Source organism: Amblyomma maculatum, chromosome 11 (genome assembly GCF_055883805.1).
Source record: "Amblyomma maculatum isolate TAMU_Amacu chromosome 11, ASM5588380v1, whole genome shotgun sequence".
In the NCBI taxonomy this organism is placed as follows: Eukaryota; Metazoa; Arthropoda; class Arachnida; order Ixodida; family Ixodidae; genus Amblyomma; species Amblyomma maculatum.
In genome coordinates, this window is record NC_139354.1 from 8,807,689 (window position 1) to 8,834,618 (window position 26,930).

Genomic DNA, 26,930 nt, shown 5'->3' on the forward strand with positions numbered 1-26,930 from the left:
GAAGCAAAGCAAGCCGACGAAGAAGGCGCCTTTGAGCTGCGTGCTGCATTAGGAAGCCGGTTGTTCGCAGCGGTGACTGGACGAGCTGCGTTTACAGTCTTCTGCAACCATGTCTGGTGACATCAAGCGCGACGAGGTAAGTGCTGAGCTTCCTCAAATTCTGTAGCATCTTAGATGTAGGAATGCAACAAACAGTGCAACCAGTCGAAACGTTGGTTCACCACGCGCACAAAGCCGGCGATCTCTTAAACGCCAGTTTATCATTGGTCATCCGTGTGCTGTTCACCATCGTAACTCGTTCATCGCTCGTGACGATAGTCACGTCTACTTCAACGAACGGTTGCGTTCGTTACCGTCGGCAGACGCGAAGCGCAAAATGCGCTCTGCTCTCACTCCGTCAAGTCTACATTTCGCCGCGCACGCCGTCGCGTTGTGTATTCGTTAGGCTTATAATTGTGTGCATGGACCAGTCTTCTAGCACGGTTCTGACTGTTGCCGTTGGAGAGGAGTCCTACGCGCGTACTTGGCTCGGGTGGTGAGCTGATTTTATTATAAGCATCCCGTGGGCACAAACTATTAGCCCGTATTCGTTTTTGTTGTGCAAGGAAACCGGCAATCACTCCTGTGGGCGGTGGAGTGCCTCGCTCAACGTGAGGTCATAAAGGGGTTTTTTTCATCACTGGGTCATGTGTTTACGTGTAGTGAATATAACGTGGCGAGGCATTTTCGCGGTTTACGAGTTACCTAGCTTACTATATGAGTGGTGCAGTAGCGCAAGCTTCGTTTTTATTTTTTATTTTTTTTCGCCTGCGAGAAAAGGCTGCTTTATATAAAGTGCTTTATACAACTCACGCGCACGAGCGAGATCCGTTGACGCTGCAAAATATATGCAACCGCACAATCAACGGCATTTTCGCCGGTGTATGTAGTATGTATACATACGATGGCGGCGTGATTGCCTGGACGAGTTCCAGTTGTAGGAGGTTATTGTCCCCTGCATCGAGCGGCAGTTCAACATTGTATTGCGCATCGCTTCTTAGGGTCTGCGGTTTTACAAATGGCAAAAACAACGTGAAAAACTCATTAACAAGTGAGAACGCTGCCATTTGCGCTGCCGTCCTCATAAGTAGGCGAGATGGACATGACGTCAACAGCTCATTATTTAGCAACTCTGTAGCTTCACAAGCTTTATAAAGTGTTCTCTTTTCGCGTTTGCAATAAACCCCCAATTTTTCGAGCATGCAGATTCGCAGCGTCATCATTTTGAAAGCAGATATGTTTGCTGTCGATGCATGGAAGCAACTGCATTAGGAACAAGCAAATAAAGCCGCCTGGTTGGTTTTCTAATGGTACATTGGTACATAGGTCTGAGCATCATGCAAGGTGTTGTCAACTAGCCATTCCTGGCCAGCAGGTTGAATGGTCCACAAAGCATCTTCTCGGGATGAAAGAGTGGTTTGGGGGGAGCGCTGCACCAATTGCTCCATTCTGCTCCAAACTGCTTTCCCTGCTCCATCCTGCACCAAAACTGCTCCAAACTGGCTGCCTTGATGTTCCATCAAATTTAGCAGAGCATGGGAACAATGGCACAGTGCCAGGGGCACGGATATAATGTATCTTGCACTGGCCTTAATACAGATTAAATTTTTGTAAGGAAAGGGAGCATGGAGCATAATAAACATTTGTTCACAAGTGAATTCAGTATGAGCCACATGTGATTGGAGTTCTTAATTGCAAAAAAATGCACTGTGCATGTGACGTAGTACCTCCTTTCAGCCTTTTGAATCGCCAGTGTAGAGAGTAGCAAACAAAACAGATAGTGTAAACTACTGCGAGCCATTAGGAAACTTGTTCAGCTGAAAAAAATACACGCCTTTGTAGTGCTTTTACTATGAAAGCAAGCCTTCAACATGGAGCTCCTTTGTCCCTGAGAAGCACTTCAGGCATACGTCAGACAAAATCATACTTGAAGCGTTGTGGGTTAGGTCGCCAAAGCTGTCAGTCACAAGGAAACTTCTCAAGAGTGTTGGAAAGGCATATGGCCTACTGCCAAGATATTAAAAATGAGCCCGAGCGTTGCTCAAGCAAAGAATGATGAACTATTGGCAGGAGGCAGTGAAGTAAAGCTGAATGATATACCCTTTAATGCTATCTGTCTGTTCCAAAGCTACTCCAAAATGCTCGAGCCACTTCCACCCCTGCTGACCTCCTCCATGTTTACAAAGAAACAAGGCGATGGAGGTGGCGCTGCAGCAGTCTGTGATCCCACGGTAGGCAAAAAGTGCAGGAGCGGCACTATGCGCCAAGCTTATCAAGGTGCATTCTTGTGGTCTGAAGGCACCTTTTTTGGCAGACAAAGTAAGCAATTTTCAGGAATTTATCAGATAAGCCGAGACATAGGATCAAAAAGGATTATGTAATACCCCATATTTAGGGGGTTTGAGCTGTACTCTAAATAAATAGGTAGATATGCGCAAGATAGGGAGCAGAAATGTATGCCCATTCATCTGGACTCCAAATTAGTATCTCGGCTCAAGCGCATCAAAGTGGTAGACTCGACATTTGAATCCATCAAGTAAAAATAGGTAAATGCATTAGGCCAGACTAGATGTTCAGTTATGAAGTGCACTAGCAAGCGTTCCGTTTGCTGCTGGTCTGTTCCAAGTGGTTCCTAAGGTCAGCCTGTGTTATATATAGGTATATCTTTACATGCTTTGGCTGTTTGTCTTGTCAGAGATAAGCGTGAAGTTGGAAAGCCGTTGAAAGTGCAAAAAAGGAATCAGATTGTAGATTTTGTAGTTCAGAAAAAGAAAAACGCAATTATCAAAGGCGTTTGACCTGAGAAACATACTCCGAAACATAATTCAAATGCTCCAAAACTCGTTTCGTTGCTCCAAAACTGCTCCAAAAATGGCTTTATTACTGCACCCAAAGCTGCTCCAGAATGCTCGAGCCTGCTTTCACCCCTGGCTCAGACTGCATTTGGTGAAGGCATTCCCACAGTTAGTGGAGGAGTGTGGGTTTGGACATGCCACAGATGCTGCTATATAGAGGGAAGTGGGGCAAAAGCATTCTACTAGCAGTTTTTTTTTTATAAGGATTTAATACGCCCCAACAACAATGACATGTCCTTCAATAATGTACTGTAACCTGTAACTTTCTGACTGCACTCAGCAGTATCAGGACTCCTGGTTTAAAGGACACATTGCTGTTGGAGAGTATGTTATTACAAAAAAGTAGTTAGTAGGAATTTCCAGGTGTCAAAACTCTGCATATGCTGTGTGATAACAGACTGTGGTTTGCTGAAGAATCCTACTGTCAGTCTTGGACAAAGTTCAGACTTGAGAGATGTTCAGCATGTCTTCTCAAATTGTACACGCATCATTGTGCTTGCCATCAACACTTGGGAGGTGCATCATGGTCTAAAGAAAGCAGCGGCTCAATCTGTATTACATAATAGCTTGAAGTTTCGTTCTTGTGCATGTGTACGTCTCTTGTCTCCTGGGTTGCACTCTCCAAGACTATGCCTAAAGCTGCTGTCATTGAAGGCCTCAGTTGCCCCAAAACGTCTGCTGTGAGCCACTTTGGTCATGGCAAAAATGATGACTTTCTGATCAGTGACAGGCGCATGTGTTACTGATAGTGTTCTATATTTTAGTGCGCTCAGCATACTTAGATGCAGAGGCAAATTTCCGAGTCTATACTTCACTTCACAAGGTATCTGCAGCACTGCGAAAGGCAGAAGAGCACTTACAGTCGTGCTCCTACTGTCACCCCGCCAATTTGGGGGGGCGAGAGGCGCGTAGGAGCACAGTTGCCTCTGCCTTTCGCAGTGCTACAGATATCTTGTGAGATGAAGTATAGGCTTTGACAGTGTGTGTATGCTCTTACTTAAAGTAGTAATGGGAGCACTCGAAAAAAAGTGAATTTTTAAAGGAAACTGTTTTCGCTGGAAATATTTCTCTGGGGAACGTAAAATGGTTTTCAAAAACCGTACATGAGCTGAGGGGCGTGTGAGTGAGTTAAATAAAAAGGCATTGGGAATGGGATGGATGCTTCTGTACACCCAAAAAAAAAAAGTCAAGTGCTAATTTGGTGTTTAGAGATTGCATCTTGCTTGCCTGTCATTTTATAGGAAAGGCCTAAATAAGAAGTGTTGGAAGTGTTCTTTATTTATTTATTTTTTTTCTGCATGAGTATGCAGCTGCATGTCAGTGAAAATTGTTAAACTGGATTTTTAATTTACTCCTATTTGCTTGATGCCTACAGATCTGTGCCTAACAAATTGACTTCCTTAAGAAGAAAGAGATAGTATAGTCTACGGTATTTGGCAACTTTGCAGCAGTTGCCAGTTTTAATTATAAGAAATTGTAACCCCTTGAGTGCCAAGTTTGATGATGATAAACAAACTGCAATTAGATCGTGATCTCTTACTTTAAAGAATTTTCGGTCACTGCGTGAGCACTCGACATTTTTTTACAGTCTTTGTTTCTACCATTTGCCTCATTACCTTGTCATATTCAACTGTCAAGATATGCCGCTTGCTAGTGTGTGAAATTGACAAAACTCTAATATAACACAGCTATCCATCAAGTGTGTGTTCATGGCAGCAGGTGATCAAATTGTTCTGGCCCTCTCGTGTAATTCATTTAAAAATGTTTCTAAATAGCATACTGATTGGATTGCCTTTCAGCTTCTGTCCTTTGATGCTGCCGTCTTTTTACTGTGTACTCCTAGACCTTGCAGGTTCATTAGATTTGGCTTCTGGAGAGGCTGAGACGAGATTTTGGAGAAAAATAGTAGCCACCCTTTAATGGCCACCATTTCCCGCATTGTTGAGTGTTGCTCCATATGCACCTTCTTTGCCGCACCGTGTCTGAGTTATATCGCATGCCAGCAAACTGCAGATATGGGGAGCTGAAGCACCAGGCATAATGCATTCATATGAATAAGAATCCTTGAATAAGTCATTTTATTATCTAAGCTTGAGGCATACCTACATATCCTTGTATTGAGCATCTTTATTGTTTGCAATATCTGCAGGAAAAAAAAAAAAAAAATCTTTTTGTTTTTGCTTTTTTTTTTTTTTTTTTCTTCCAGCATTCAAAACATTTAGTATTTTACATCCCTAAGCTTCAAGGTCTGGTTGAGCAGGTAGCTTCATTAAATGCAGCACATCCTTGTTACCAAACATTCTGTGCCAACCGCTTACTATAACGCAGGGCTGGCATGCATGGGTTCCTAGCATAAGGTTAATTGCCTCTACTGAGTGGTTGCAACATTACACAAGGATATGGTCTCTATTCTTTGTACATAGATGGGCCATTTTGGTGCTCGAGCATCTGAAGAGATTGTCAAAACCTTGATATTTAAATCTTCTCCAGACAGGCTCAGTGTTAGAACACAGCAGTATTTTCGGCAGCGTAAATGGTATGGCGGCCAGATTTGATGCTGCCTTTCTTTCTGATTGGTTGGGAATCCAGCTTTAACTTGGGTCCTTTGTATTTGGGAAGTTTGCTCCAAAATATTTTCTTTGTGAGTGCTGTGAGCTTTTTGCGAGGGACAAAATCTAAAACGGAAGTGTGAAGGCGAGCAAAATAAAATCAGTTCCAGGGGCAACATTTTGTAATTTAGTTTCAGACTTTCATGGAGGTGATAGCTGCATGCTGCTCAAACTGCACCGAGAAAGCAGTAACGAAAAAAGAAAAGGCAGTTGACTCACCTCTGCTAAAGGTGTGAAGAGAACGGCCGAACGAGAGCTAAAGTTTGCCTTACAATCCACCACCAAAGAAGCATTGGGGAGGCTTCCTTTGTTGGGTTTGTTTTGCAATGTTGCTGATGCTTGTGGAATTGTGGAGTGGTGTGTTTCGTAATGTGTGCTGGCAAAAGTGCATATTTAACTCATATTGTATTTTTCATCTGCTCCGTGCAATGCAGGCAGTCGCAGCTAAGGAAGCTGGGAATGCTGCATATCGCAAGAGAGACTTCGAAGAGGCACTCAAGCACTATGACAAGGCAATCGAGTTGGACCCTACGGACATGTCGTTTAGGACCAACAAGGCTGGTACGTTTAGTCTTTGATTTTCGCCATTTGCTGTGGATGGGTGATTGCCCACTCAGCTGGGATTCTGTACTGATTATATTATCGTATCATGTGAAACATTTTGAGATTATTAACTCACGCTGGTGTAATAGCTGCGGTCTTTCTATGCAATGAAGAACTAAGGGCGGTGCACTAACACCCTATTTAACTTGGTAAGGTTGATTTGTGTAATAAGGCGTAAGGCAGGGACAAAGGAAAGGAACTCCAACAGCACCGTGGCTGGCTTGTTGTTAGGAATTTCACTTTTCGTGTATTCCTTGTTTTTTCTTTTATTCTTTTGTGATTGGCTCACGAGATACCAGGAATTACTCCTTCAGTGCCTTAAAAGTGAAGCAGTGATCAAAGCGTGGCATTTCGTTAGGCAGTTGAAAGCAAAGAAAAATAAATAGAATGTAAAAGTACTAAAAGGAATAAAGTGAATGACTACAATTTGGAAGTTAGTTTTTCAGTGAGATGAGAGAAATATATTTACAACAGCTGAACAGCAAAAGAAATTTATATGACAAACGCTCGAAAGAGACGCTGGTCAAAAAGTGTTGGAAGTGTGGGTGCACTAGTTTGGAACCATTCTGTGCTGGCTGGTTGCCTTTTAAGCAGAAGTCGTCCCTCTATGGAAGTAATGAGCTATTCTCTGCTGTTCTTGGGATGGCCTGGGATATCCTTCTCTTAGAGGTAGTGCGAGAGCCCTGGTGTTGTGCCGGGGAAATGCTTTGATGGAAGCTTCGTTAAAACGTCGTTAAAATGTGATTTATTGATTTATTTATTTTACAATACTGTGAGCCTTTCTCAGACTCTGACAGGAGTGGAAAAAAAAATATAAACAGCAGGCATAGTGTTCCAAGGCAGCAGGGAAAGCATACAGAGTACACCATGAATAACACATCAAGGTTGCGGATATTTAAAAGCTACGTTAAGACTCGTGAACAACAAGGAGGGCAGTGAAACAACAACTCTACGACTGACATTTCTTGAAAAAAAGATTCAACGCTGGCAGAAAAGGCATCAAGCGACACATTATTCATAAACTGGTGGGGCAGGTTGTTCCATGTTTCTATGGAACGGGGAAAAAATTAGAATTTGAACGAGTCACATTTAGCAGAAAACGGTCTTATACACATTTCATGGTTAATTGCCAAATCTTTAACACACTGTTAAAAGAAACAATCGTTTTGTACCCACCTAGCACTGCTTTGCAACTTACTGCATGCCGATATCTAGCTGGCTCAGGGTTGCCAAAGTTTGGCTGTTTCTCTTAGTCTTCAGGTCGTGGGTGCATTGCCGACAAACCATTAAAATGCACATCCACACAACTTACCTAAAACAGATATATTCTTGCCAGAGCAGAATTGAAATGGTTAAAGCTGCATATTTTTTTGGATCCATAGGTTTGATTTGAGTCATAGAATTGCCATAAGGATGTCCAGATTCGTATTGCCATGCATATTCAAAAGCTTCACAAAGCTTCAAAAGTCTGCTATCGCACTAATATCAAAATACCTGCTCAGTTCCCCAAGCACACGCAGCACTGAGCCTTATAGCAAAGAGAAAGCGGAGGGGGCCATCGGGTAACTACCGTGTAGTATACGAAATGGAAAGCCATAAAAGAAATTCCAGATTCAATTGTATGTACCCAAGTGCTCACAGGGTGGTTCGTATGAAGAACACTAGCTTAAAGATTGTTAGCTAGGCTGCTTGTGGAAGCTTTGTAACCATGGCTTCAATTCAATGTGAAGTTCTGACAAAACCAGCTGCCCAAACAGCGGAGCTTCAATAAATCTGTGCTGCCGAACTTAAGCCCTTTCAGAGAAACAAAAACTGCGATATGGTACCACTGAAAGGTCTAGAAAACATGGTAACATTTTCCAGCTTTGCTAATAATATTACCGCCTTTATCACATTGGGATTGCAGAGGTGTATCAAAGATACAGTATCGAGTATCCTTATCGGAAATGATTTCGGTTCAGTATCTTGTATAAGTATCGGAAATAGGATTTTTCAAGGTATCGAGTATCGGTATCAAAGATACTTTTTTGAAGTATCTTGCCCAGCCCTGTCGATTATGGTGGTGTTTGTCTCTGCAGCCGTCCACTTTGAGCAGAAGGACTACCAGAAGTGCATCGAAGAGTGCAACCAAGCCATCGAAGTGGGCCGTGAGAACCGGGCAGACTTCAAACTTATCGCCAAGTGAGTGTTGCCAGGGTTCTCTTTCACCAGCCCATAGTGAAGACGGGAGCTTATGAAATGTAATGGCTCTGTTCCAATTCCACTGTAGCTTTTGTGATGCATGCTCTGCAACCTCTGGGGGGCACGAGCACATTTTCTTCCATGTCATGCCACCCTCAACCATGATGAAAACCATGCGCGTCATCTGACTGGCTCCCTGGTTGCCACTTCCTCCTCGCCTTTTCTGTGCCCCTCGGTTCTCGATGGGCTCACGGGTGTCACTGCGGAAGGTCTGGTTCAGGGAGCTCGAGATGCTGACTTTATCTGAGCTTGTTGGTGGCACTGCAGGTGTAGTTCGACATCTTGCTTCTCATGAGAGTATTTTGAAGGACTAGCAGTGGAGGGGCTGGTCGAGCCGTGTCGCGAGAAACGTGGAGCTGTCAAAAGCTCTGAACTCAATTGTTGTTCGAAACTGTCCGTATAATGAGAGGGTGTGACTTTAAGCCAAAGTAGCTGTTCTTGACACCTTGGTTCTAATTCCTTGATTGAGGCTGATGAGGTGACAGAACAAAGCCTTTGTTGGGAAATGGAACAATTTTGTGGCGCAATCCCCCGCCAAACCCGTTGAAGTGGTTTTGGTGGAACTGGGCAGTAGACATTTCTCACTGTCTGACTTAGCTGTGCACTGCTTTTGCCTTTTGCAGGGCGTACGCTCGAATGGCCGGTGCATACGTCAAGTTAGAGGACTATGTCAATGCTAGGACCTACTATCAGAAGTCGCTCACCGAGCACCGGATACCGGACACACTCACCAAGCTCAGCGAGGTAGGCTGAATGAACTGTGGTGACTGCTGGTCGTTCCTGTTTTGTTTTTTTTATGTTGAAACGCTTGCTGTATGAGACCCAATACAATTGGTTTCAGAGGGTGGAGTCGGCACTTCAGGGAAAGACACTGGAATGAAGGCGTTTATTGGAAACGTTGCTGTTTGCTTTCAAGCCACCCATTGTAGTTGGATGTAAAATTATTGCGAGCTGGGAAATTACTTGGAGATGCATGTTTTGCGTGCATGCAATAATTGTGCATGTGTGGTGAAGGAAAGAGTGTAGACGCAGTCTTTCTCAGTGGCAACCAAGCTGCTTGGTTTCCATGTGTTAGAGCACTTGTCTCTCCCTGCGCATTAAATCACTTCTGTGGCAAGAAGTACTTAGCTTTCCAGTTGCTTTCTGCCTTCAGGGCTCCACTGCCGGGCAGACCATGCAGACTGGTAGTTTTTGGCAAAGACTGTGCACGAATCTCTCAAGAGATGAAATAGTTGCCTTGGAACAGGGAACCAAGGAGGTGTAAACGGAAAGAAAAATTTGAAATTGTTTAAAAGACACAAATACTAGTGCTGACATCATCACTTAATGAAATAGAGCATTGTTATGGTCGAGGATCATTTCTCAAAAGAAAAGGCTGAGAATTTCGGCCAAAATTCTAATATATTGTGTTAAATTGGTGTTAAAAGATTTTGCTCTTCTGTCGCCTGGCTTTGTGCAGCTGGCTGCAATAAGACCTTTGTCATCAGTTTTTTTTAAGCTGCGCTACTATGGCGCTGCACTGTAGGATCTCCCATTATCACAGCAGTGCATTGCATTGCGTAGCGCACGATCTCCCCAGTACTATTCACAGCTTGCTTAAAGGAAGTATTCATAAACTTAGAATGGGGGCAGTTAGGGATAATGGTAGATGGAGAATACCTCAGTAATTTGCAATTTACTGATGACATTGCCTTGCTAAGTAACTCTTAGGATGAACTGCTGAGAATGATTGATGACCTAGACAGGAAAAGTATAAACGTAAGCTTGAAAATTAATATGCAGAAGACTAAGGTAATGTTCAACAGTCTCGGGAAGGAACAGCAGTTTACATTAAGTAGCGAAGTACTGGAAGTAGTAGGCGAATATGTCTACATAGGACAGGTAGTAACCGCAGATCCGGACCATGAAAAGGAAATAAGAAGAATAAGATTGGGATGGAGCGCATTTGGCAAGCACTCTCAGATTATGACTAGCAGCTTACCGGTATCGCTTAAGAGGAAAGTGTATAACAGTTGCATCTTACCTGTCCTCATCTATGCGGCTAAACCGTGGAGGCTAACAAAGAAGGTTCTACTTAAGTTGAGGGCAATTCAGAGGGCTGTGGAACGAAAAATGTTAGGGGTAACGTTAAGAGATAGGAAGCGTGCAGAGTGGGTCAGAGAAATAGCTCAAGTTACTGACATTCTAGTGGAAATCAAGAAGAAATGGGCATGGGCAGGGCATGTAGTGCGAAGAGAGGATAACCGATGGTCGCTTAGGGTAACAAAGTGGATTCCAAGGGAAGGAAAGCGTAGCAGGGGGCAGAAGAAAGTTAGGCGGGCGGATGAGGTTAAGATGTTTTTATGGGTCAAGTAGATGCAGTAGCACAGGACCGGGTCAATTGGAGGAATATGGGAGAGGTCTTCACCCTGCAGTGGGTATTGTCAGGCTGATGATTTTGATGATAATTTGCTTTATCCGAGTTTATTATATTTTGGTTCGACTGTAATGGGAGAAGTAGAATGATGCAGTTGGTAACATGCCTTCCCAGTGCCATTACAAAGAACTGGACCCTTCCCTTCAATTGGGGGACGTGGGGCTGGAAGGTGAAATTCTTTAGTTGTTGGAGTACAGCAATGAAATTTGGCGCACTTACTGGTAACTGCACTGAATGAATAAATACAGTTTCACTAACATAACTCAAGTTGTGACATCACAAATTCTTATATGCATCATCGTTATACCAAACTTGCAGAAAGCCTGGCAGGACCAAACAGGGTAGGAGCCTGCAGTTGCTTTTAAGGTTAGCCATAAGAATAGTGTATGCATTTACATTGCTCAAATCTTTTTATCAGCCTGACTTTTTTTCTTAGAGAACATTACATCCGTGCTTTCATAATGCACTCATTTTTACCACAATAAAATAGTTAAATATAGAAAATAGATGACATTTCAAAAATGTATATACGACTGCATACATAATTTAGCAAGGAATACAGTGCAACAACCCTCATGAAAATCCAAGCCATAGTCATGCTACGCTTTCTGCAAGCAGGACAGTTGGTTGAAAAAGCACTTCTGAAAAAAAACTGACACTAAAGTTGATCAGCTACTTTATGTCCATTAAAGTGCCTCGGTGTTGTAGTACTGTATCGTGGACATTACACACTTTCTTATGGGCTGTTTATAAGGGCGCAGAGCAAGATTCCAGGTGCACCTGAATTGTGCGAACCTGGTTGCAAAAACGTTCGCTGGAAACCTGGCAACGCATCACCCGCCATCGTGAAAACGGAACTTCCCCCTTCGCGGGAAGTTCCGTTTTCGCATCGCGATGTCGCGGCTAGTTGATATTCACTGCTGGGAATCTATTCTGGGCACAGGTGCCACGTAGTGGTGGAATTCCAGTTACACAAACGTTCGCAGTTGTGCTGAGGAGGTGGCACTGCAGCAGCATCACCCATCGTTGCGAAAACGGAGCTTTCCCTAAGCTGGCATAGCAGCACGAACGTGAATGTTAATTGACAACGCCGGGTCTTCGGGTTCACTTCCTGTCATTGGTGCCGAGTGCAGGTTGGCCTTTCGCGACACATCTCCATGATCTTCACCGAGTGCACCTGCACGTCTGTGCAGCCGCGCGATTGCATTAGTGGGCAGGTTTTCTGTGCACGTGGACACTTCTGTTCACTGGTGCTTACCGCGTCGGAACAGAATGTCGTATCCTTGTCGCTTTCTTCACTGTTTTCATTTCTTTGTCTTTTGGATGGACCGCATGGTGCGCTGATACTTCTTGAAAGGCGTTTATGCGAATCCAGTTCTCGGTTCGTCCAATTCGTTTGCTGCCGACCACTTCTTTTTCGGGATGAGAGGCTTGCATTTGCGTTTACAGCATGCATACTTCGTTGTATACTTCTGCAGTGACGCTGCATCGCTGGCACACAAACACCTCGCACATAAGAGGGGTTGATGAAAAATGCACAACAGCAGCCGCGGATCTGCAAACTGCCAAGCAGTTGACAAAAGCGCACGAGAATGAAGCGGGAGCAGACAACGCAATAAAATGACTCGCTTTCGAGCTGCCACTCACAAGGTGCGCTGAGCACCACGATACCAGCGCGACCAATAAGCACCTGGTAGTGGCCCTGCAGAAGCCTTCACATTGTTCAACGTTTGTGCGTTTGGTGTTTATCGTAGACGCATGGTTCCGATGAGGAGTACTCGATGAAACAACCTTTCCAGTGGTACCAGATTTTCTGCAATTGGAGAATGCGCGCGGAGTTATTGGCATTCGGAAGTTTCTCATTTTCACGGGACGTTTCAGCCAACTTTTTGCTATACCAGTAATCACAAAAACTATTTTTAGGCTCACTTTGAGGCTGTTTCCGGCGGAATTTTTTTTGCGATGCGATTGAAAGGCCTTGTAGAGTCCAAATCTGATCTTTTCTAAAATTTGACTTTTTGCGACTTGACGCCCTCGTGCCCCCTTAATCAGGTGGCTGCCTTCTCAGTTCCACACTCATAAGTAACATTGTGGGCCCACAGCTTGGACCAGAGCCGTGTCGTGCCGTCTCTCTCTCTTCACTTGCCTCTTGCCTAAAGCTGCCACCCTTGGCTGTGATGAAAACCATGCGCGTCATCTGACTGGCTCCCTGGCTGCCACTTCCTCCTCGCTTTTTCCGTGCCCTCGGTTCTCGGGGGTCACGGGGGTCATGGCGGGAGGTCTGGTTCGGGGAGCTCAAGATGTTGGCTTTTTCTGAGCTTGTGTTGGTGGCACTGCATGCTGTTCTTTTTCTTGCCTTGCAGGAAGGGGTTAGTCTACACCACAATCTTTTAGTCCCAAAACACCAGACACTTTGAGGTTGAGTGCCAATTTAAGGCGGCACAAATCCTAGTGAACACTCTACAGCATTGCCATTAAAATCTGAGCCCTTTAATTGCAAATCTTCCCATGGAGTCCATGTTTCAGAAAACAACGGTTCTGTTTGGTCAGATTTTGGATGATTACAAATAGTGGTGGCTTCTTCGGTCTAAACCGTAAGCCGTGTCTAAGTTAAAAAATTTCATATTATTGATAAACGCACATCCTCCTGGCAAATAAAATAAGTTTAATTGAAGATATGCAGTAGCAAAAATTGTTAGACGCGACAGCTGTAGAGATAATTAAGGGGGAAGTAAAAAAACAGTTTACTGAAGGCAATGACAGCAAAAGTAGATAGCTTTTATTGGCAGCTTCTGGATGGTGTCGCTATCCATAACCACCCCAAAAATGCATGCTAAATCTTTTGAAGTGGAGTTTACCAACTGTTGCAGTCAAGCCAGTGGTGGAACTGCTGCACTAAACTGTGCCAATTCAGAAATCCTGCTACATGCTGCTACAAAATCTTTTTTCTTTTTTTTTCCTACTTCTGCGCCACGCCTGCGCTAAAAGTCGCTGAATAACTCTGCCGACAGCGAAACCAAAACAGACATCTGCTGGTAACACTGTGCAAGGCCGAAGAATATTTATGCAGGTCCTGGACGGACAATCACGTGACACAAAATTGACGTTTGTCTGCGTCACTTCTGCGTTACCTGTCGGTGTTTTTCTTTCTTTTTTTCGATATACTGGGAGGGAGTGAGAGGGTGCTGCAAGATATCTCTCAAGTCCAATGAGCGGAGAGGGTGAAAGGAGGGGCTGGCGGTCTGGCCGTCGAAGGGTTGAAGTACGTTGAAACGAGTGACAGCTTCGAGCTGCCTTGGGCGCTCGCTTAATTTGTGTGTGTGCGTGCAGGTGTGTATGTGCAAAGGATGTGCGAGCAGGCTGGCCAACGCAGATGCGGTTTCAAATGAGTGACTGTTTGGAACTGCCCTCAGCAAAGCACAGCTGGAGCAGTATATACACTTGCTTCCTTTTCTTTTTTCGTATGGCCTGAGTAGCAGTGGAGTGAGTGCTAAGGATTTGACTGCTTCTGAGCGCGCGCATTGGACTCTGTTGGCAGCTTTTGTATCTTAAGTTGAACCCCTTATGTGGAACATCTTGTATAATTTCACGGCTTAATTCCAGATGTCAACGTTTACACGCCCTTTAGAAGATTATCTCAGTCTTGGCAGTTATTTCTTTTCCGCCACTACGAAACCGCATGTGTGTGGGCGGGTGCGTGTGCAAATAATTCTTGCGGAGGTACTCTATATATTTGCAGCCCCGCATACGGTCAGTAAGTACCCTTGGACATTTCCATTACAATGAGGAAAGCATATGCACAATCCCTGCAGTGTGCTGCGAAGAAGCAGACTAACAACTCAGAGTCCTTGCATCTATTTGATTAAACCACCGGGGGGAAAAAAAAAACGAAATAATCTCCACCCAGGACTTGCAAAAATACCCCTTTCCCTCCAATGAGCACGGGTCTTGAAGGAAAAAGGCACCTCGTTACTCTGATGTACAGAATAAGGACACCCAGAAAAGAGGTCAGATCAGAAGATACAGGAAGGGATCAGGCTGACCAGGAATATGAGCACAAATGCTGGGCTGCTTTTCTCAAAAAGGTCAAGTCTAAAACATTTGCAGACGTTGAGAGTGGACAAGCCCTTCTGAGGAATGGGCAGGAAAGGCTCGCAGTGGCACTGTCCAAGCTGGAGTCATCAAGGCAAAGAGAAGAAATAGTCTTAAAGTTGCAGATTTAAAAAGCGACAGTTCTGAATTTCTACAGAGAGTTTTTATATTAAGACAGCTAACTACCTTATTTCCTAGGCTACTGTGTTTGTAGTGTAGTTACATATCTAGTTATGCCTTCCTTCTGATTAAAAACTGCTTTGTTTAAGCAAACTTTCTGTTTGTTTAATTTGGGGCTTTTTAAGAAAGCTTGTTTTTGCATGGCTACGGTAGTTATAAACACCTGAGCGATTGGATTCCAGAAATAAAACAAGCCTTCTTTATTTAAACGTCTCAAGATTTGAAATTTCGCTACAAAAACTTTTTTTTTTTTTTCTGCTACAAATGCTCTAATATTTGCTACAAATTGCCATTTTTCCTGCTACAATACCTGAAATTTCTGCTACGAACTGATTTCTTCTGCTGCAAAAGCTGCTACAAGAAGCCAGTTGCCAGTTTCACCACTGAGTCAAGCTCACTTACTTGCGAACTTGACGGCCACACAGATTTTGTTCTTTATATCCGGAGTTTGTAATAAGTGCAGTTCCCTTATTTCAGCCAAATAAAGCAAACTTCAGCAACAGTGGCACTTATTTTTCAAAGAGTTGCTTGTAGACGTTTGTTACTGAAAAGCGGACACTATCAAACTGCTTTATAAGCTCTCCATTGTGATCATATACTCATGGCCGAGGCACAATCTGCTGACCAGTTGCTTTATGAATGAAATAATAGCATAGCATACGAGGCGTTCACGGCATCTTGTGGTATATTACCACCCATCTCTTTGGTTGTCCAGAAGATAGCAGCACCGAAGCTACCATAATGCATGTAAGCGCAGGATATGTGTAAGTGCCTCTATTAAGCAGAAACGCAGAAGCCGTGGATCTAACTCTGCCGGTAATGCACGCATTGAGGGAAGGAGTTCTCCCAGTAGGTGGGAAGGGCACGTCTTTAGACTGTAGTAACGTGGCGAGCCACCGGATTTCCCCACTTGTAACTAATTGGGGCTGCCACAGTTGTTTGTGTTATCTGAGGTACAATGCCATACGTCTAATGCATTTTTTTAGGGTAGTTTGACCCTCGTTCGTAATAAGCAAGCGTTCGTTATAACTGCATCCATTATAAGTGGCTCGACTGTATGATAAAAAACTCTGGTTAAAATGGCACCGGACTGATGCCTTTTATTATTTTACTTTGCACTAAATCAGTGGAATAGATTAAGCTCCTTTATCTTGTTGACTAAGCCTGCAGCTTCTACTAGTTGCAGCATAATTTAAATGAAGTATTTATAAAGGACCCTTCACTGCTATCACAATTTTGGCAATCCAGACAAGGTTTAAGGCACCCATGGTAAAGGGCTTACTTGAAGAAAATGTTTACTTGTGTTTCCACTCTTGCACTGTGTGCCATAGAGAAGTAGTAGTTGTTGAACAAGGATTTTCTTTTTTTTACAGTGTTCTTATCCTGGTGTGTTGCATAGGGAAGCCTCTGTTACTAATGAGGTTGGCACACAGTTCAGAGTGTCGCCCTATTCTACAGTTGTTTACTATTGTGTGTGAACTGAGTCACGGTTCAGTTAGTGTATATGGTTCACACAAAATATGTTGTGAAAAGCTACCAATTGGTGATTACAACCTTCATTGGCTGCACTAGCTGTAAACTGTGCCTTCAACAATTGCGCATATATAGTAGTATTGCAGATTTAGTGGGCTGTTATCATTCAGTGTGTTGCTTGTTCGCCTCAGGTTTGTATGTAGTGCCGTAAACTGTGATACTGTGTAGTTGCTCCAGGCTGCCACAGTTGACAAAAGGTAGGAGTAAATGGTTTGAAAGAATTGAGATTGACTTTTACCTGCTGATGGGATGATTGGCAGTCTTGTTGACAGGATAAAGCATAGAGTTATGGACGCCAGAGAGAAAAATCGTTTTCTTTACTTTGCAGGTAGAGAAAATCATAAAGGAGCAGGAGAGGAAAGCGTACATCAACCCAGAGATCTCCCTAGAAGAGAAGAACCTGGGCAATGCTTGTTTCCAGAAAGGTCAGTCGCAAAAGCAATTGGAAATTTTCTTTTAGGTGCTGTCAACAAAGAAAGCTGGGGTTGTGCTTCTGGTTGGTTGTTCACTTCGCGGGTTCATTTTCACTGCCGTCCTAAGGGGAGACAGAAGGGACTCAGCAAAGTGACATATCTGGCTTTGTGTAAGGTATTAGGTCTCAACATTGCATAGCTGTGGTTTTCTATCCAAGATGGCCCTCGGGGAGCAGTACAGCTGGCTGTTCCATGCATTCCATGCACCGTGCACATGTTAGAAAAATTTTCTTTTCTTCTGCCTAAACAGTCATTTGACACCTCAAGGAAGCCATCTATCATACCTGCTTATGTAAGGGCAGCATTTTTTTTTTTTTTTTTTCATATTTTCCAATGGGTTGCTATGTTCACTTTAAAGTTTTCCAGCTGCAGTGGAGCCATAATTATGTGTCCTGGAATAGCTATATGCATTTATTCATATGAATCATTATTTTGTTAACAGGAAGGGGCTGAACCACCTGGTCACAGTTCAAAGGTTTTCTGATCACTGCAATGAGAGCCAGGGCAAACACTGGAGTGCCCAGAATTTGCAGTGACATATCCTGGGCTGCATTGTAAATTCCGAGTGACTTGAATGTGATAGGCTGAAAGAGGACAATGCCTTATTGTTGCAGCAGGGATTCTTGATGGTGAAGGTCACCTTGAGCAGAGGAAAAGGTAGCACACAATGGGGAATGCACTTAGAAGACTGCACTGTTTTGCCGTTCTTACCTCCATGCCAGCTATTCCATTCAGCCACAGCTGCTCCTATCCTTGGACAGCGGTCCATTTTTTTTAACTTTTTTTTTTTTATTTCTGTTGATCTCTTGTTTCCTCTTAGCCGAAGGACCAAGCAGGAACAAGTAGAGGGGCACTACTAGAAATATGGTCATTTTTTTTATTTAATACCCAGTGCGCTGCTGATGTAATTTTCATGGCCCTCTTCCAGACATATTTTATTGTCTTGGGAATGAAACAATAGTAGTCCATCATGCCACCCTCAGCCGTGATGAAAACCATGCGCGTCATCTGACTGGCTCCCTGGCTACCAGTTCCTCCTCGCTTTTCCTGTGCCCTTGGTTCTCGGGGGTCACGGGGGGTCATGGCGGGAGGTCTGGTTCGGGAAGCTCAAGATGCTGGCTTTTTCTGAGCTTGTGTTGGTGGCATCGGTTTGCTTTAGTTTGGCTGCTTGCTTTGCAGCCAACCGTAGATGTGAGGCAGTTTTGGGCTGCAACTGAAGTGGCTCTTGTGCCAGCCTTCGCGCACATTTTAGCAGAGTTTGAGGATTCAGATGCCACCGTTGCAGTGATCCGCTTAGGGAATCAGGACAGTGAAAAGAATTAATTCTTAAAACTGTAAATTTTTATTTTGGTTTCATATCTAATGCTTATTGTGAAGGGGGTGTACATGAGAGATGAGTATTAATGCCTGTTATAGGTGCGCTTTTTAAGTTTATAGCTGTAGATATGATGCGAATCGTGTTTTTTGTTTTTTGCATGGTAATGCAGTTTGTGGTTTTTTGCCGCCTGTGTGGTTTTGTGCACAACACCAGGTAGAAAAGGCAGGCTGCTGCCAAATTGTCAGGTGAGAAGACTACCCAACTCATCTTCTGCCCCTTCAGATGTGGCAGGGCAAGCTCACCTCCTCAAAAAATGGAGGGCCTAGCAAGTCACGTCTCATGGACGTTGTCCGGAGCATGTCAGTCAGTCGCAACCATTCCAGCAAAAACGTACAGGCAAGGATTCTGGTGTAATTCTGCGTTGTTTAATTTGTCTTTCTGCTCAGTGCAAGGAAGGCTTTTTCCATTGAGCTAGAGTCCTAAACTTGTTGGGATCGAGTCCGTTGGGCTCAAGTCCTAAACGAGGAAATCCTTGTTTAGAAATCGAGCCCTGTAACCTTCCTGGCTCTGGGATGGAGGGAACTCCAGTGGCTTTCAGAAGATACAGACTCATCACTGTGTCTTTGCTTCCATCTAGTTCTTGCCTGACATGCAGGCAGAAAAAGGTATGGAAGACCTGGAACAAAAAAATGTCCAGATTAATTATGATCGGGTGTCTACTGAGATGGGCTGCTGTAAGCCACTGCACCGTGGTTCGTTTCCCAAATATAATGAGTTAAAGGGAAAGTGGAGGCCGAAGAATACGAAAAGCATTTCTAGGAACTGTTCCACAAAGCCTAGTTTGTGAACTCCGGACCTAAGGTCTTTTGCCCCTGTTTAGTTCTGACGTGGTAGCAGCTCATCTTGTATGCCTGGCTAAAATGAACTGGTCTACGACTGAGGTACCCTAGCTTGTCCTCAGGCAGGAGAACATGTGAGAGAGACTCCTCTTGGATTTCTTGCCTGCCCTACCACAGTGTAAGGCAGTGACAGGGACAGTCGTGGTGACTAAGCCCCGGCGTTGTGCGCAGGCGACTACCCTGCGGCAGTGCGACACTACACAGAGGCGATCAAGCGCAACCCGGATGATGCCCGGCTGTACAGCAACCGGGCAGCCTGCTACCAGAAGCTGGCCGAATTCCAGCTGGCCCTCAAGGACTGCGAGGCATGCATCCGGCTGGACCCAGACTTTCGTATGTCTGCCCATTCTGATGCGTTTCAGTGCTGTGCAAGTGTTGGCAAAGGCTGGTAATTGGATTGAAGCGCGTTGGCAAGTTTGGCGCGAGGATGCATGTGTGGGGACACAGGTCACTGCTAAGCTCTCACGGGCTTTCAAGGAGAAGACTGCTATTAGGACAAAGCACGATAGTCCCCAGATGTGAAGGGCAGGCAAAAAATGAGCATTGTGTGAACACATGCACGCAGCATTGGTGCTTCGTTTTGCATTTTTTCTTGGCGCGAAGTAGAGGATAGCACATAACTGCAAAAATTCTTAGTCAGATTTAGCCCCTGATTTCAGGTGGTTATTTCTTAAAAAAAAAAAAAATAATAATAAATAAATAAAAGACGTATGACTTTGTGTAGGATTTCAGAAAAAACCTACAGCCAAGGGCTATAGGCATATGTTCTGGCTTTTCTTCCCAGTGGGTCTCTGAATCTATATTAATATGTACACTTATCAGTAGACTCCAATAAGACAAGCTCCAAGGGACGATGAAAATTGTTCATCTTGCCAGAAGTGCTTCCAAAAATAAAGTGTGAACATGCAGGATGTGTCAAAATACTTCCTAAATAATAAATGAATGAAATGGCTTTGTAGGAAAAAAAAAATACTGCAATTTAGACTTTCAATTGCACTATGAATGATATAGTACTCTTCGCACCAGCAAAACATCATGCACTTGCACCTCTTGCCCAGTCTGTCACTGCACTAAAGTGTCCAGGCAATCTTTAGCTGCTTTTCAAACTGGTCATGTTCTGTAACCTATCAGTAATCGGCACTGTTTCGAACAGTAGCTGCCAGGTCACTTTTTGCATTGGCAAACTTGAGAGTCGTTTGTTTTTGAATGCTGGCCGGCCCGCACTTTGGTCAGCACGTCAGCCTTCTCTCAAAGCTTTCTTCAAGTCGTTAGCCGACTGACCATAATCATAATATGGAGGGCACAGCATGTGTGAAAACGGAACAGTACACACCATTTTTGTCATGTTTTGCTTTCTTTCCTCGGAAGTATCAAGGCTTTGCCTGGGCTAGTTGGTTTGTGGTTAAGTAGTAAAAAAAAAGTGCGGAAAAGATGGCAATGAAAGAATATATGCAAACACAGGACTGGTGCTGGCTACCAACTGTTTTTTTTTTTTTTTTTTTTAAATCAAGCATGATAAATACCACGCAGACTGGACTACATGATAAAGTAAAGGGCTCTTGAAATAAAAGATAACACATCAAAAACTTAGTCATTGCCTGCGCAATCCAAGGAATGGTTGCAAAACAAGGGTACATTGGCTCGTGTTCACTCCTACTGAAGGAGAGATACCGGATGAAATAGATGAGTGCAAAAATGATGCAGAAAAAGGCCAGAAAGTGAAAAAAATATGAAAAAGACTACAAATATGCGTCTGAAATATGGAAGAAGCATGAATAAACTTGAAACCATTGTAGGAAAAGGTCAAGTCAATAAAATGTGATTCAACTTGAAATCATTGTAGCTCGAAAGTGCTGTGCTAACATTTTACAGATGAGGCGTAGTCTCCCATGAAAGTTATTGATTGCTGCATGCAAGGTCTTAAGCAAGAATTTATCTTGACAGAGTTCACCTTAAAGGGAGTCTGCTGTATGTTCACTGGATCACTTGTGTAATGTGTATGCTTGCACTGACAAAGGCGCTCCAAGGATTCTCAGGTCAATAGCATCGCTCATCACAAAGTCTATTTTTCATGAATGGGCTGCAGCAGGCCGCCTTTTGGGGCTGTTAGGGACCCTTGAAGAACTTTACATTCACCTGCATTGCTCGATGACCATCTGCTTTTATTGTAAACTGCGGAGACTCTTGAGAGTTCCTTGGACTGCCAGAAGATCAAATCAGTCGATATTGTCGACCACGAACCCTGGCTGCTCGTTGGAGGGTCATATTCTAAAGTTAAAGTTCAGCTACTTTGGTCATCTGATGAGAAGAGAGGAAAGATTTGATGTTGGGAAAGGTTGAGGGTCACTGGAGAAGGGGTAGGCAGCGAACGCGATGGTTAGATGGCATCCTCTAGGCACTGCAGATGAAGTTATGTGATGTTAGGAAGATAGTGAGAGGCCGGAAAGCGTGGCGTGATATGGTCCATAGGGTCACGAAGAGTCGGACACGACTGAACTGAACTGTGCTTTTGTAGTCACGAAAGGGCTGGAAGCACCAAGTCTTTATTGATATCTCCATAGTTGACACTAAGCGGCGCATCCCTGTTGTGCTAAATGTGTTCTTTTCCTTTCTTCCTCTGTGTGCGGTGCAGTGAAAGGATACGTGCGGAAAGGAATGGCTCTCATGGCCATGAAGGAGCACTCCAAAGCACTGACAGCATTCCAGAAAGCCATAGAGATTGATCCCAACAACCAGGTGTGTAGACAGTGTTCGCTTGCTTGCCATTTGACCCTTCTATTTTCTTTCTCCTAAATGCTGAAGACGTTCTGGGGAGAACTTTTTTTTTTTTTTTTAATATATGTTATGGTATTCGTATTCAAATTTTTAGACTTAAATGTGCTTTTTGCTCAGGCATGAATGTCGAAAGTGTAAAAAGGTGTCCAGGTAAGACAAAACTGTAGTGGAGTTGTTGTTCTGGGTCTATGATGCCCCGGCTTTCCTGCTAACCCGTTCTTGGTGCTGTCTTTTCTCTAGGATGCTGTGGACGGGTACAAGCGGTGCCTGATGGCGTCCGATGCGGATCCAGAGGAGGTGCGGAAGCGCGCTATGGCAGACCCTGAGGTGCAAAAAATCCTGGGCGACCCAGCAATGCGGATCATCCTGGAACAGATGCAGAGCGACCCCAAGGCGTTGCAAGAGTGAGCACTCTCACATTTTCTTACCACATCCGCCCTCCACAATCCGAGATCTCTCACACCATGCAAAGCCGAGAAAGCAGGCACAGCCTGTTCAGGCACATGTATGCTGTGTTGACGTGGGTTTGTCTGAAACGGCTATCAATAGGGCAAGAAAACAGACGTAAACGCACATAGGCGATGCCAACATCTTCGTCATCATGAGCCACCAGTGGGCAAGGTGTCAGAATACAGACACATTCACAATGAATACCACCCATTCCAGTGTTTAAGCCCACCATGGTGGTGCAGTGCGCTCGACTACTGTGCCCAAGGATGCGGGATCGAATACCGGCCTCGGCAGCTGCTTTTCGATGGAGGCGAAAGGCAAGGAGCCAATGTGCTGTGCAATGTCAGTGCACATTAAAGAACACCGGATGATCAAAATTTCTGGAGCCCTGCAATATGGTGTCTCTCATAGCCTGTGTTGCTTTGGGACACTAACATAAACCAAGCCGAACCAATCTAGTGTTTAGCATAACCTTTTCAAAGGAGATGGAAACGAAGACAACATCCAAAGCACGATGTAAAAGACTGACAGCTTAGCACATGATGAAACCAGCTACCGAGGTGGAGTAGTGGTGTTACGCAGTAGCTGATCTCTCTGCCTCGGCCTGTGTTCGAAATCCGCTTGCAGTGAATTTTCTTATTATTCTATGTGCACTTTTTCTCAGGGCGCAGGTATTAGAGCTACTGCACCAAAGAGGCATAGGCCTGCTGGCACGCGTGAGCCCAATGGTCGACAGTTACACAATTTGACTCTTAGCTCTTGAAGATGGGTCGGATCTGTGCCTTTTGTAGCTGCCGGAAATGCTTTAACCAAGTTTTATTTCAGGCTCTTAATTTTTTATTTATGAAGGGGGGGTCAGGGTTCCTTGAGCAGTCAGTTTAAAACTGAAATTTTTTTAATGATAATCTTCGTTTCTCTATGTGCGTCTTCCCTAGCCCATTCAGGTGCACATAATTTTCTCCTATTACGAAAAACTCGAAAATTTGTGCATGTGTTTGGAACCCTCATTTTTCATAAAAATGACTGGTATGGCTCCAGAACTTGAGAAAAACACATGCCGCTCACTTGCACGCTCGCTGAATTATGGTCGTGTTCTCCTGTTAAAAACACATATTCAGCCCAATAATTAGTTTCTCGTTTAAAGCTGTTTCTACAATGAAAGTGCAGCTACAATGCCCTTGAATAAAATATTCCATAACACGAGAGAATTTTTTTTTCCCCTCTTCAACGCTGCTGAACCGGATATGGAGCGAAAGCATTAGCTGCGGGTGACCGAGCCTTCTTCTTTTCCTCCTCCTTCTCCTTCATCTTTCCCAGCCCACATATAAAGCCCCGCTTTAACCCAGCTGTATGAACGTGCCTTAGTGGCCTATAGGGGTAATGTGAATGCCAGGGTCCTGGCAGGCTGATTCTGACATAACTGTCCCATGTGAAACGGGGGACCCAAGTTGGCAGCTCCTGCCAAGGGGACCACGGACACGGCACACAGCGACGAGCGGTTAGACCTGGCGTAGTATTGCTTTCGCAATAAAAAGAATTTTCGTAATGTCCATCTTTTGTTTGCTTATTGAAAAAGTAATCAATTCTCTTCTAAAGCCAAAATGGCCTTGGCATTCTGTCCAGGTAGGATTTCAAGTGTAGCCGGAATCCTAGACAGAGGGGGTTAACAATGGTGGCTGTGGTCATGGCTCCCCACACTTGTCGTCTGAAGTGGGTGTCAATTGCAGTACTGCAGGGTGTTGACAACACCCCAAGTTCTGGGCAGTGTTGTATGCAATGCACTGCAACCAAAATTTATTTGCTAGCATTGTATTCAGACTGTACTGCAATAGCATCAGTTAATCTCATTACGTACTCTGTACATGTGTTGCAATGACCCACCACATTACAGCACTTGACACCAAACGTTTTTTAGCCTATTAGGCTGCCTTTCAGTGGAGGCAAGAAGCATGCAATCTCAGTGCGCTTTAAAGACTCCAATGGTGAAATTTCCTACGGTTTCCACTACGGCATCTTCATACCCCGGGCCACTCTGGGCCCTGTAAATCATTTATAAACCCCGTTTTTGAAATTGCTTGAATAAATGCAGCTAAATTTTTATGCTGGACTTCAGTGAGCACCCAACTTATTGCAGAGAAATGTGCCATTTAATCTAAGATTAATTAGGACTGAAAATTGACCTCGGTCTTATGTATTGAGGATTGTTTCTCTAGGGTCATCATGGTGCTGCCCTTGAAGGAATTTTCAGTCCTGACAGCTTTCATTCTGAAAGCCCACTGGAAAGAAAGGAAGTAATAGTATTTTGTGCTTTGCCAAATACAGGCAGTTATAGACTTAAGCTATTCCAAAGCTTCTTGAAGAAATTCATGCGCAAGCTTATGTGCACAAGGAAGTTCTGTCCCTCTCCAGTAAATTGCACAATCATGTAGTGCTTTAACACTCAGTGTGCGTTGTGCAAATGTTGTGACATTGACTTTGTGGTTTTATTTTTATTTTTTCATCTTAGGCATTTGAAGAACCCAGACATTGCAGCCAAGATCCAGAAACTTTTGGAGTCGGGGCTTATTGCCATCCGCTGATGGGGCCATCGGAGGAGTCATGTGAAGCAAGGAACAACACTGCCTCCATATTGCCGCAAGATAGGACATTGAGAAAAAAATGCCGCTCAGTCTTGTTGAGACTCTGACATCGCCCCTAACGTCACTGGAGGCCACTTTTTTCTTACACGAGTTGCAATCTTGTGTGCCTTTCTTTTTCCCTTTTTTTTCTGTACAATTCACACACATGTCTCACTTCGTGTTTCGTTTCTTTTTATTATTTTTCTGTCGTTTTTTGACATATTAAAAGACTGTTGCTTTGCAGTGTGTGTGTGTGTGTGTGTCTGATGAACTCCATTAATCCTCGGAGTCACTGCTACCAGATGCACCCGAAATTTCACTTGAGGACCCAACAGAATCTGGGACAACGTCGCTCATACGAGGGTCCGCAACCGAGGCACCAGACATCTTCGCGCTCGAACGGAATGAACCATGCTAGCTGTTTGCGCTGTTTAATGAAAGGAGTTCTGCTGGTTTTTGACCCCGGCCTGCTACTCTAGACTAGGCAATGGGAAAAAAAAAAAAAGCGTTAGGGTAGGAATAGTGGGTGATCTCATAGTACAGCAACGTTCCTTTTATGTGCCAGGATTAATAATGGTACTGCATTTGAAGATGTGTGTGTTGTGTTTAGTTCCTAGGCAGGGATTCGGAGCGTCAGTATAAGGTACGTTATTCAATGCCCGCCACGGTAGTGCAGTGATTGGGCGGTCTACTACTGTGTCCAATTATGCGGAATCGAAATCTCTCGTGTGCTGTACGATGTGTGGTGCATGTTAACACCAGATCGAAATTTTGGCACCCCTCCAATACGGCGCCTACCCAGAGTCGCTTTGGGACGTTAAACCCTATAAACCAATCCATTCATTATTTGCTGCGCTTCGTGGACGCTTAGCCGTAGTATTTCATTGGACGATACTATTCAGTCCGTAGCATTCGGCATAGCGATAGCTTTGTAAGAAAATGTCTATTCATCTGGTTCTAGTTTGCAGTACCAAAATTCGACTGGTACCCGGAAGCATCGGGGGCGCCGGACGAAAATAAAAGGTGGAAGCGATCGAGAACGTGATGCACATAAGCTACGTACGTAGCCCATCTCAGAAAGTACCAGCGTGTTCTGAACGATTCTGTGCTACCAGCAGCGCAGCAGATGCCGTACTTGAAACAATGTACATGCCGGGCGCACGTATGCATGCATACATCCTCATGAGAACAAAAATGTGCACATACGAGAGAGACGGCTGATATCGTTCTGCATCATTGCTCTTTTCATGCCTTGCATACATACGCCTTGCTGCCACACCCACAGGTCGCCAAAATATTGCAAAAACTTAAAACATCCGGATCCCTGCCAACGACCCAAAACTAAGCACGCTAATTCCATCCCACATCAGGGAATCTCTCATCAAACCGCCGCTACCTCGAAGGAGCGCATGGATGCCCACTGCATGTCTTTCGCTGAGCTCCCTATTATCTCATTATCAATCAATCCCGCCAGCCTGCCAACCCATTTGCCAAGCCCCTAAAGCGACACTGACCCATATCCTACTAAATTCCTACCCGGCAAAGCAAATGATCGCAGTTCGCCGGGCTACCGACGCATGGACAGATTGAATAGAGGAAAGTTTGAACGAAGTCCGTCAAGTTGTCGCTAGAAACACAATAGCAGCTTGGCAAGGCTGCAGTGAATTGGTCGAGCCTTGCGCAGCGAATACGCTTCCCCGCACCTGCATTTCTAGACTGGGCAACGGCCCAGATGGGTGACAGGAGCACCGCGGACAGGAGCGTAATGCTCCAAGTATTCTGGAGAGCGCTAGATTCTGCTTTTAGATTCCTTAAAAAATTAACACTCA

At 44.3% G+C, this 26,930-nt stretch overlaps 1 protein-coding gene across 1 annotated transcript; it reads left to right on the forward strand.

Moving 5' to 3' along the window:
- On the forward strand, window positions 1-25,344 carry Stip1 (Stress-induced phosphoprotein 1). The gene is made up of 9 exons (XM_084584501.1): window positions 1-136; window positions 5,938-6,064; window positions 8,185-8,287; window positions 8,971-9,091; window positions 16,897-16,993; window positions 19,430-19,591; window positions 21,891-21,994; window positions 22,274-22,437; window positions 24,990-25,344. The coding sequence occupies exons 1-9, from the start codon at window positions 110-112 to the stop codon at window positions 25,060-25,062; spliced, it is 978 nt and encodes a 325-aa protein (XP_084440627.1). The 5' UTR covers window positions 1-109; the 3' UTR covers window positions 25,063-25,344.
- Window positions 25,345-26,930: the final 1,586 nt, after the last annotated feature.

Bases quoted from the DNA above. Each gene is read 5' to 3' on its own strand.
- Stip1 (XM_084584501.1), top strand. From the start codon at position 110: ATGTCTGGTGACATCAAGCGCGACGAG. The intron at 16,994-19,429 runs GTCAGTCGCAAA...CGTTGTGCGCAG, and splicing joins CAATGCTTGTTTCCAGAAAG to GCGACTACCCTGCGGCAGTG. The intron at 22,438-24,989 runs GTGAGCACTCTC...TTTTCATCTTAG, and splicing joins GACCCCAAGGCGTTGCAAGA to GCATTTGAAGAACCCAGACA.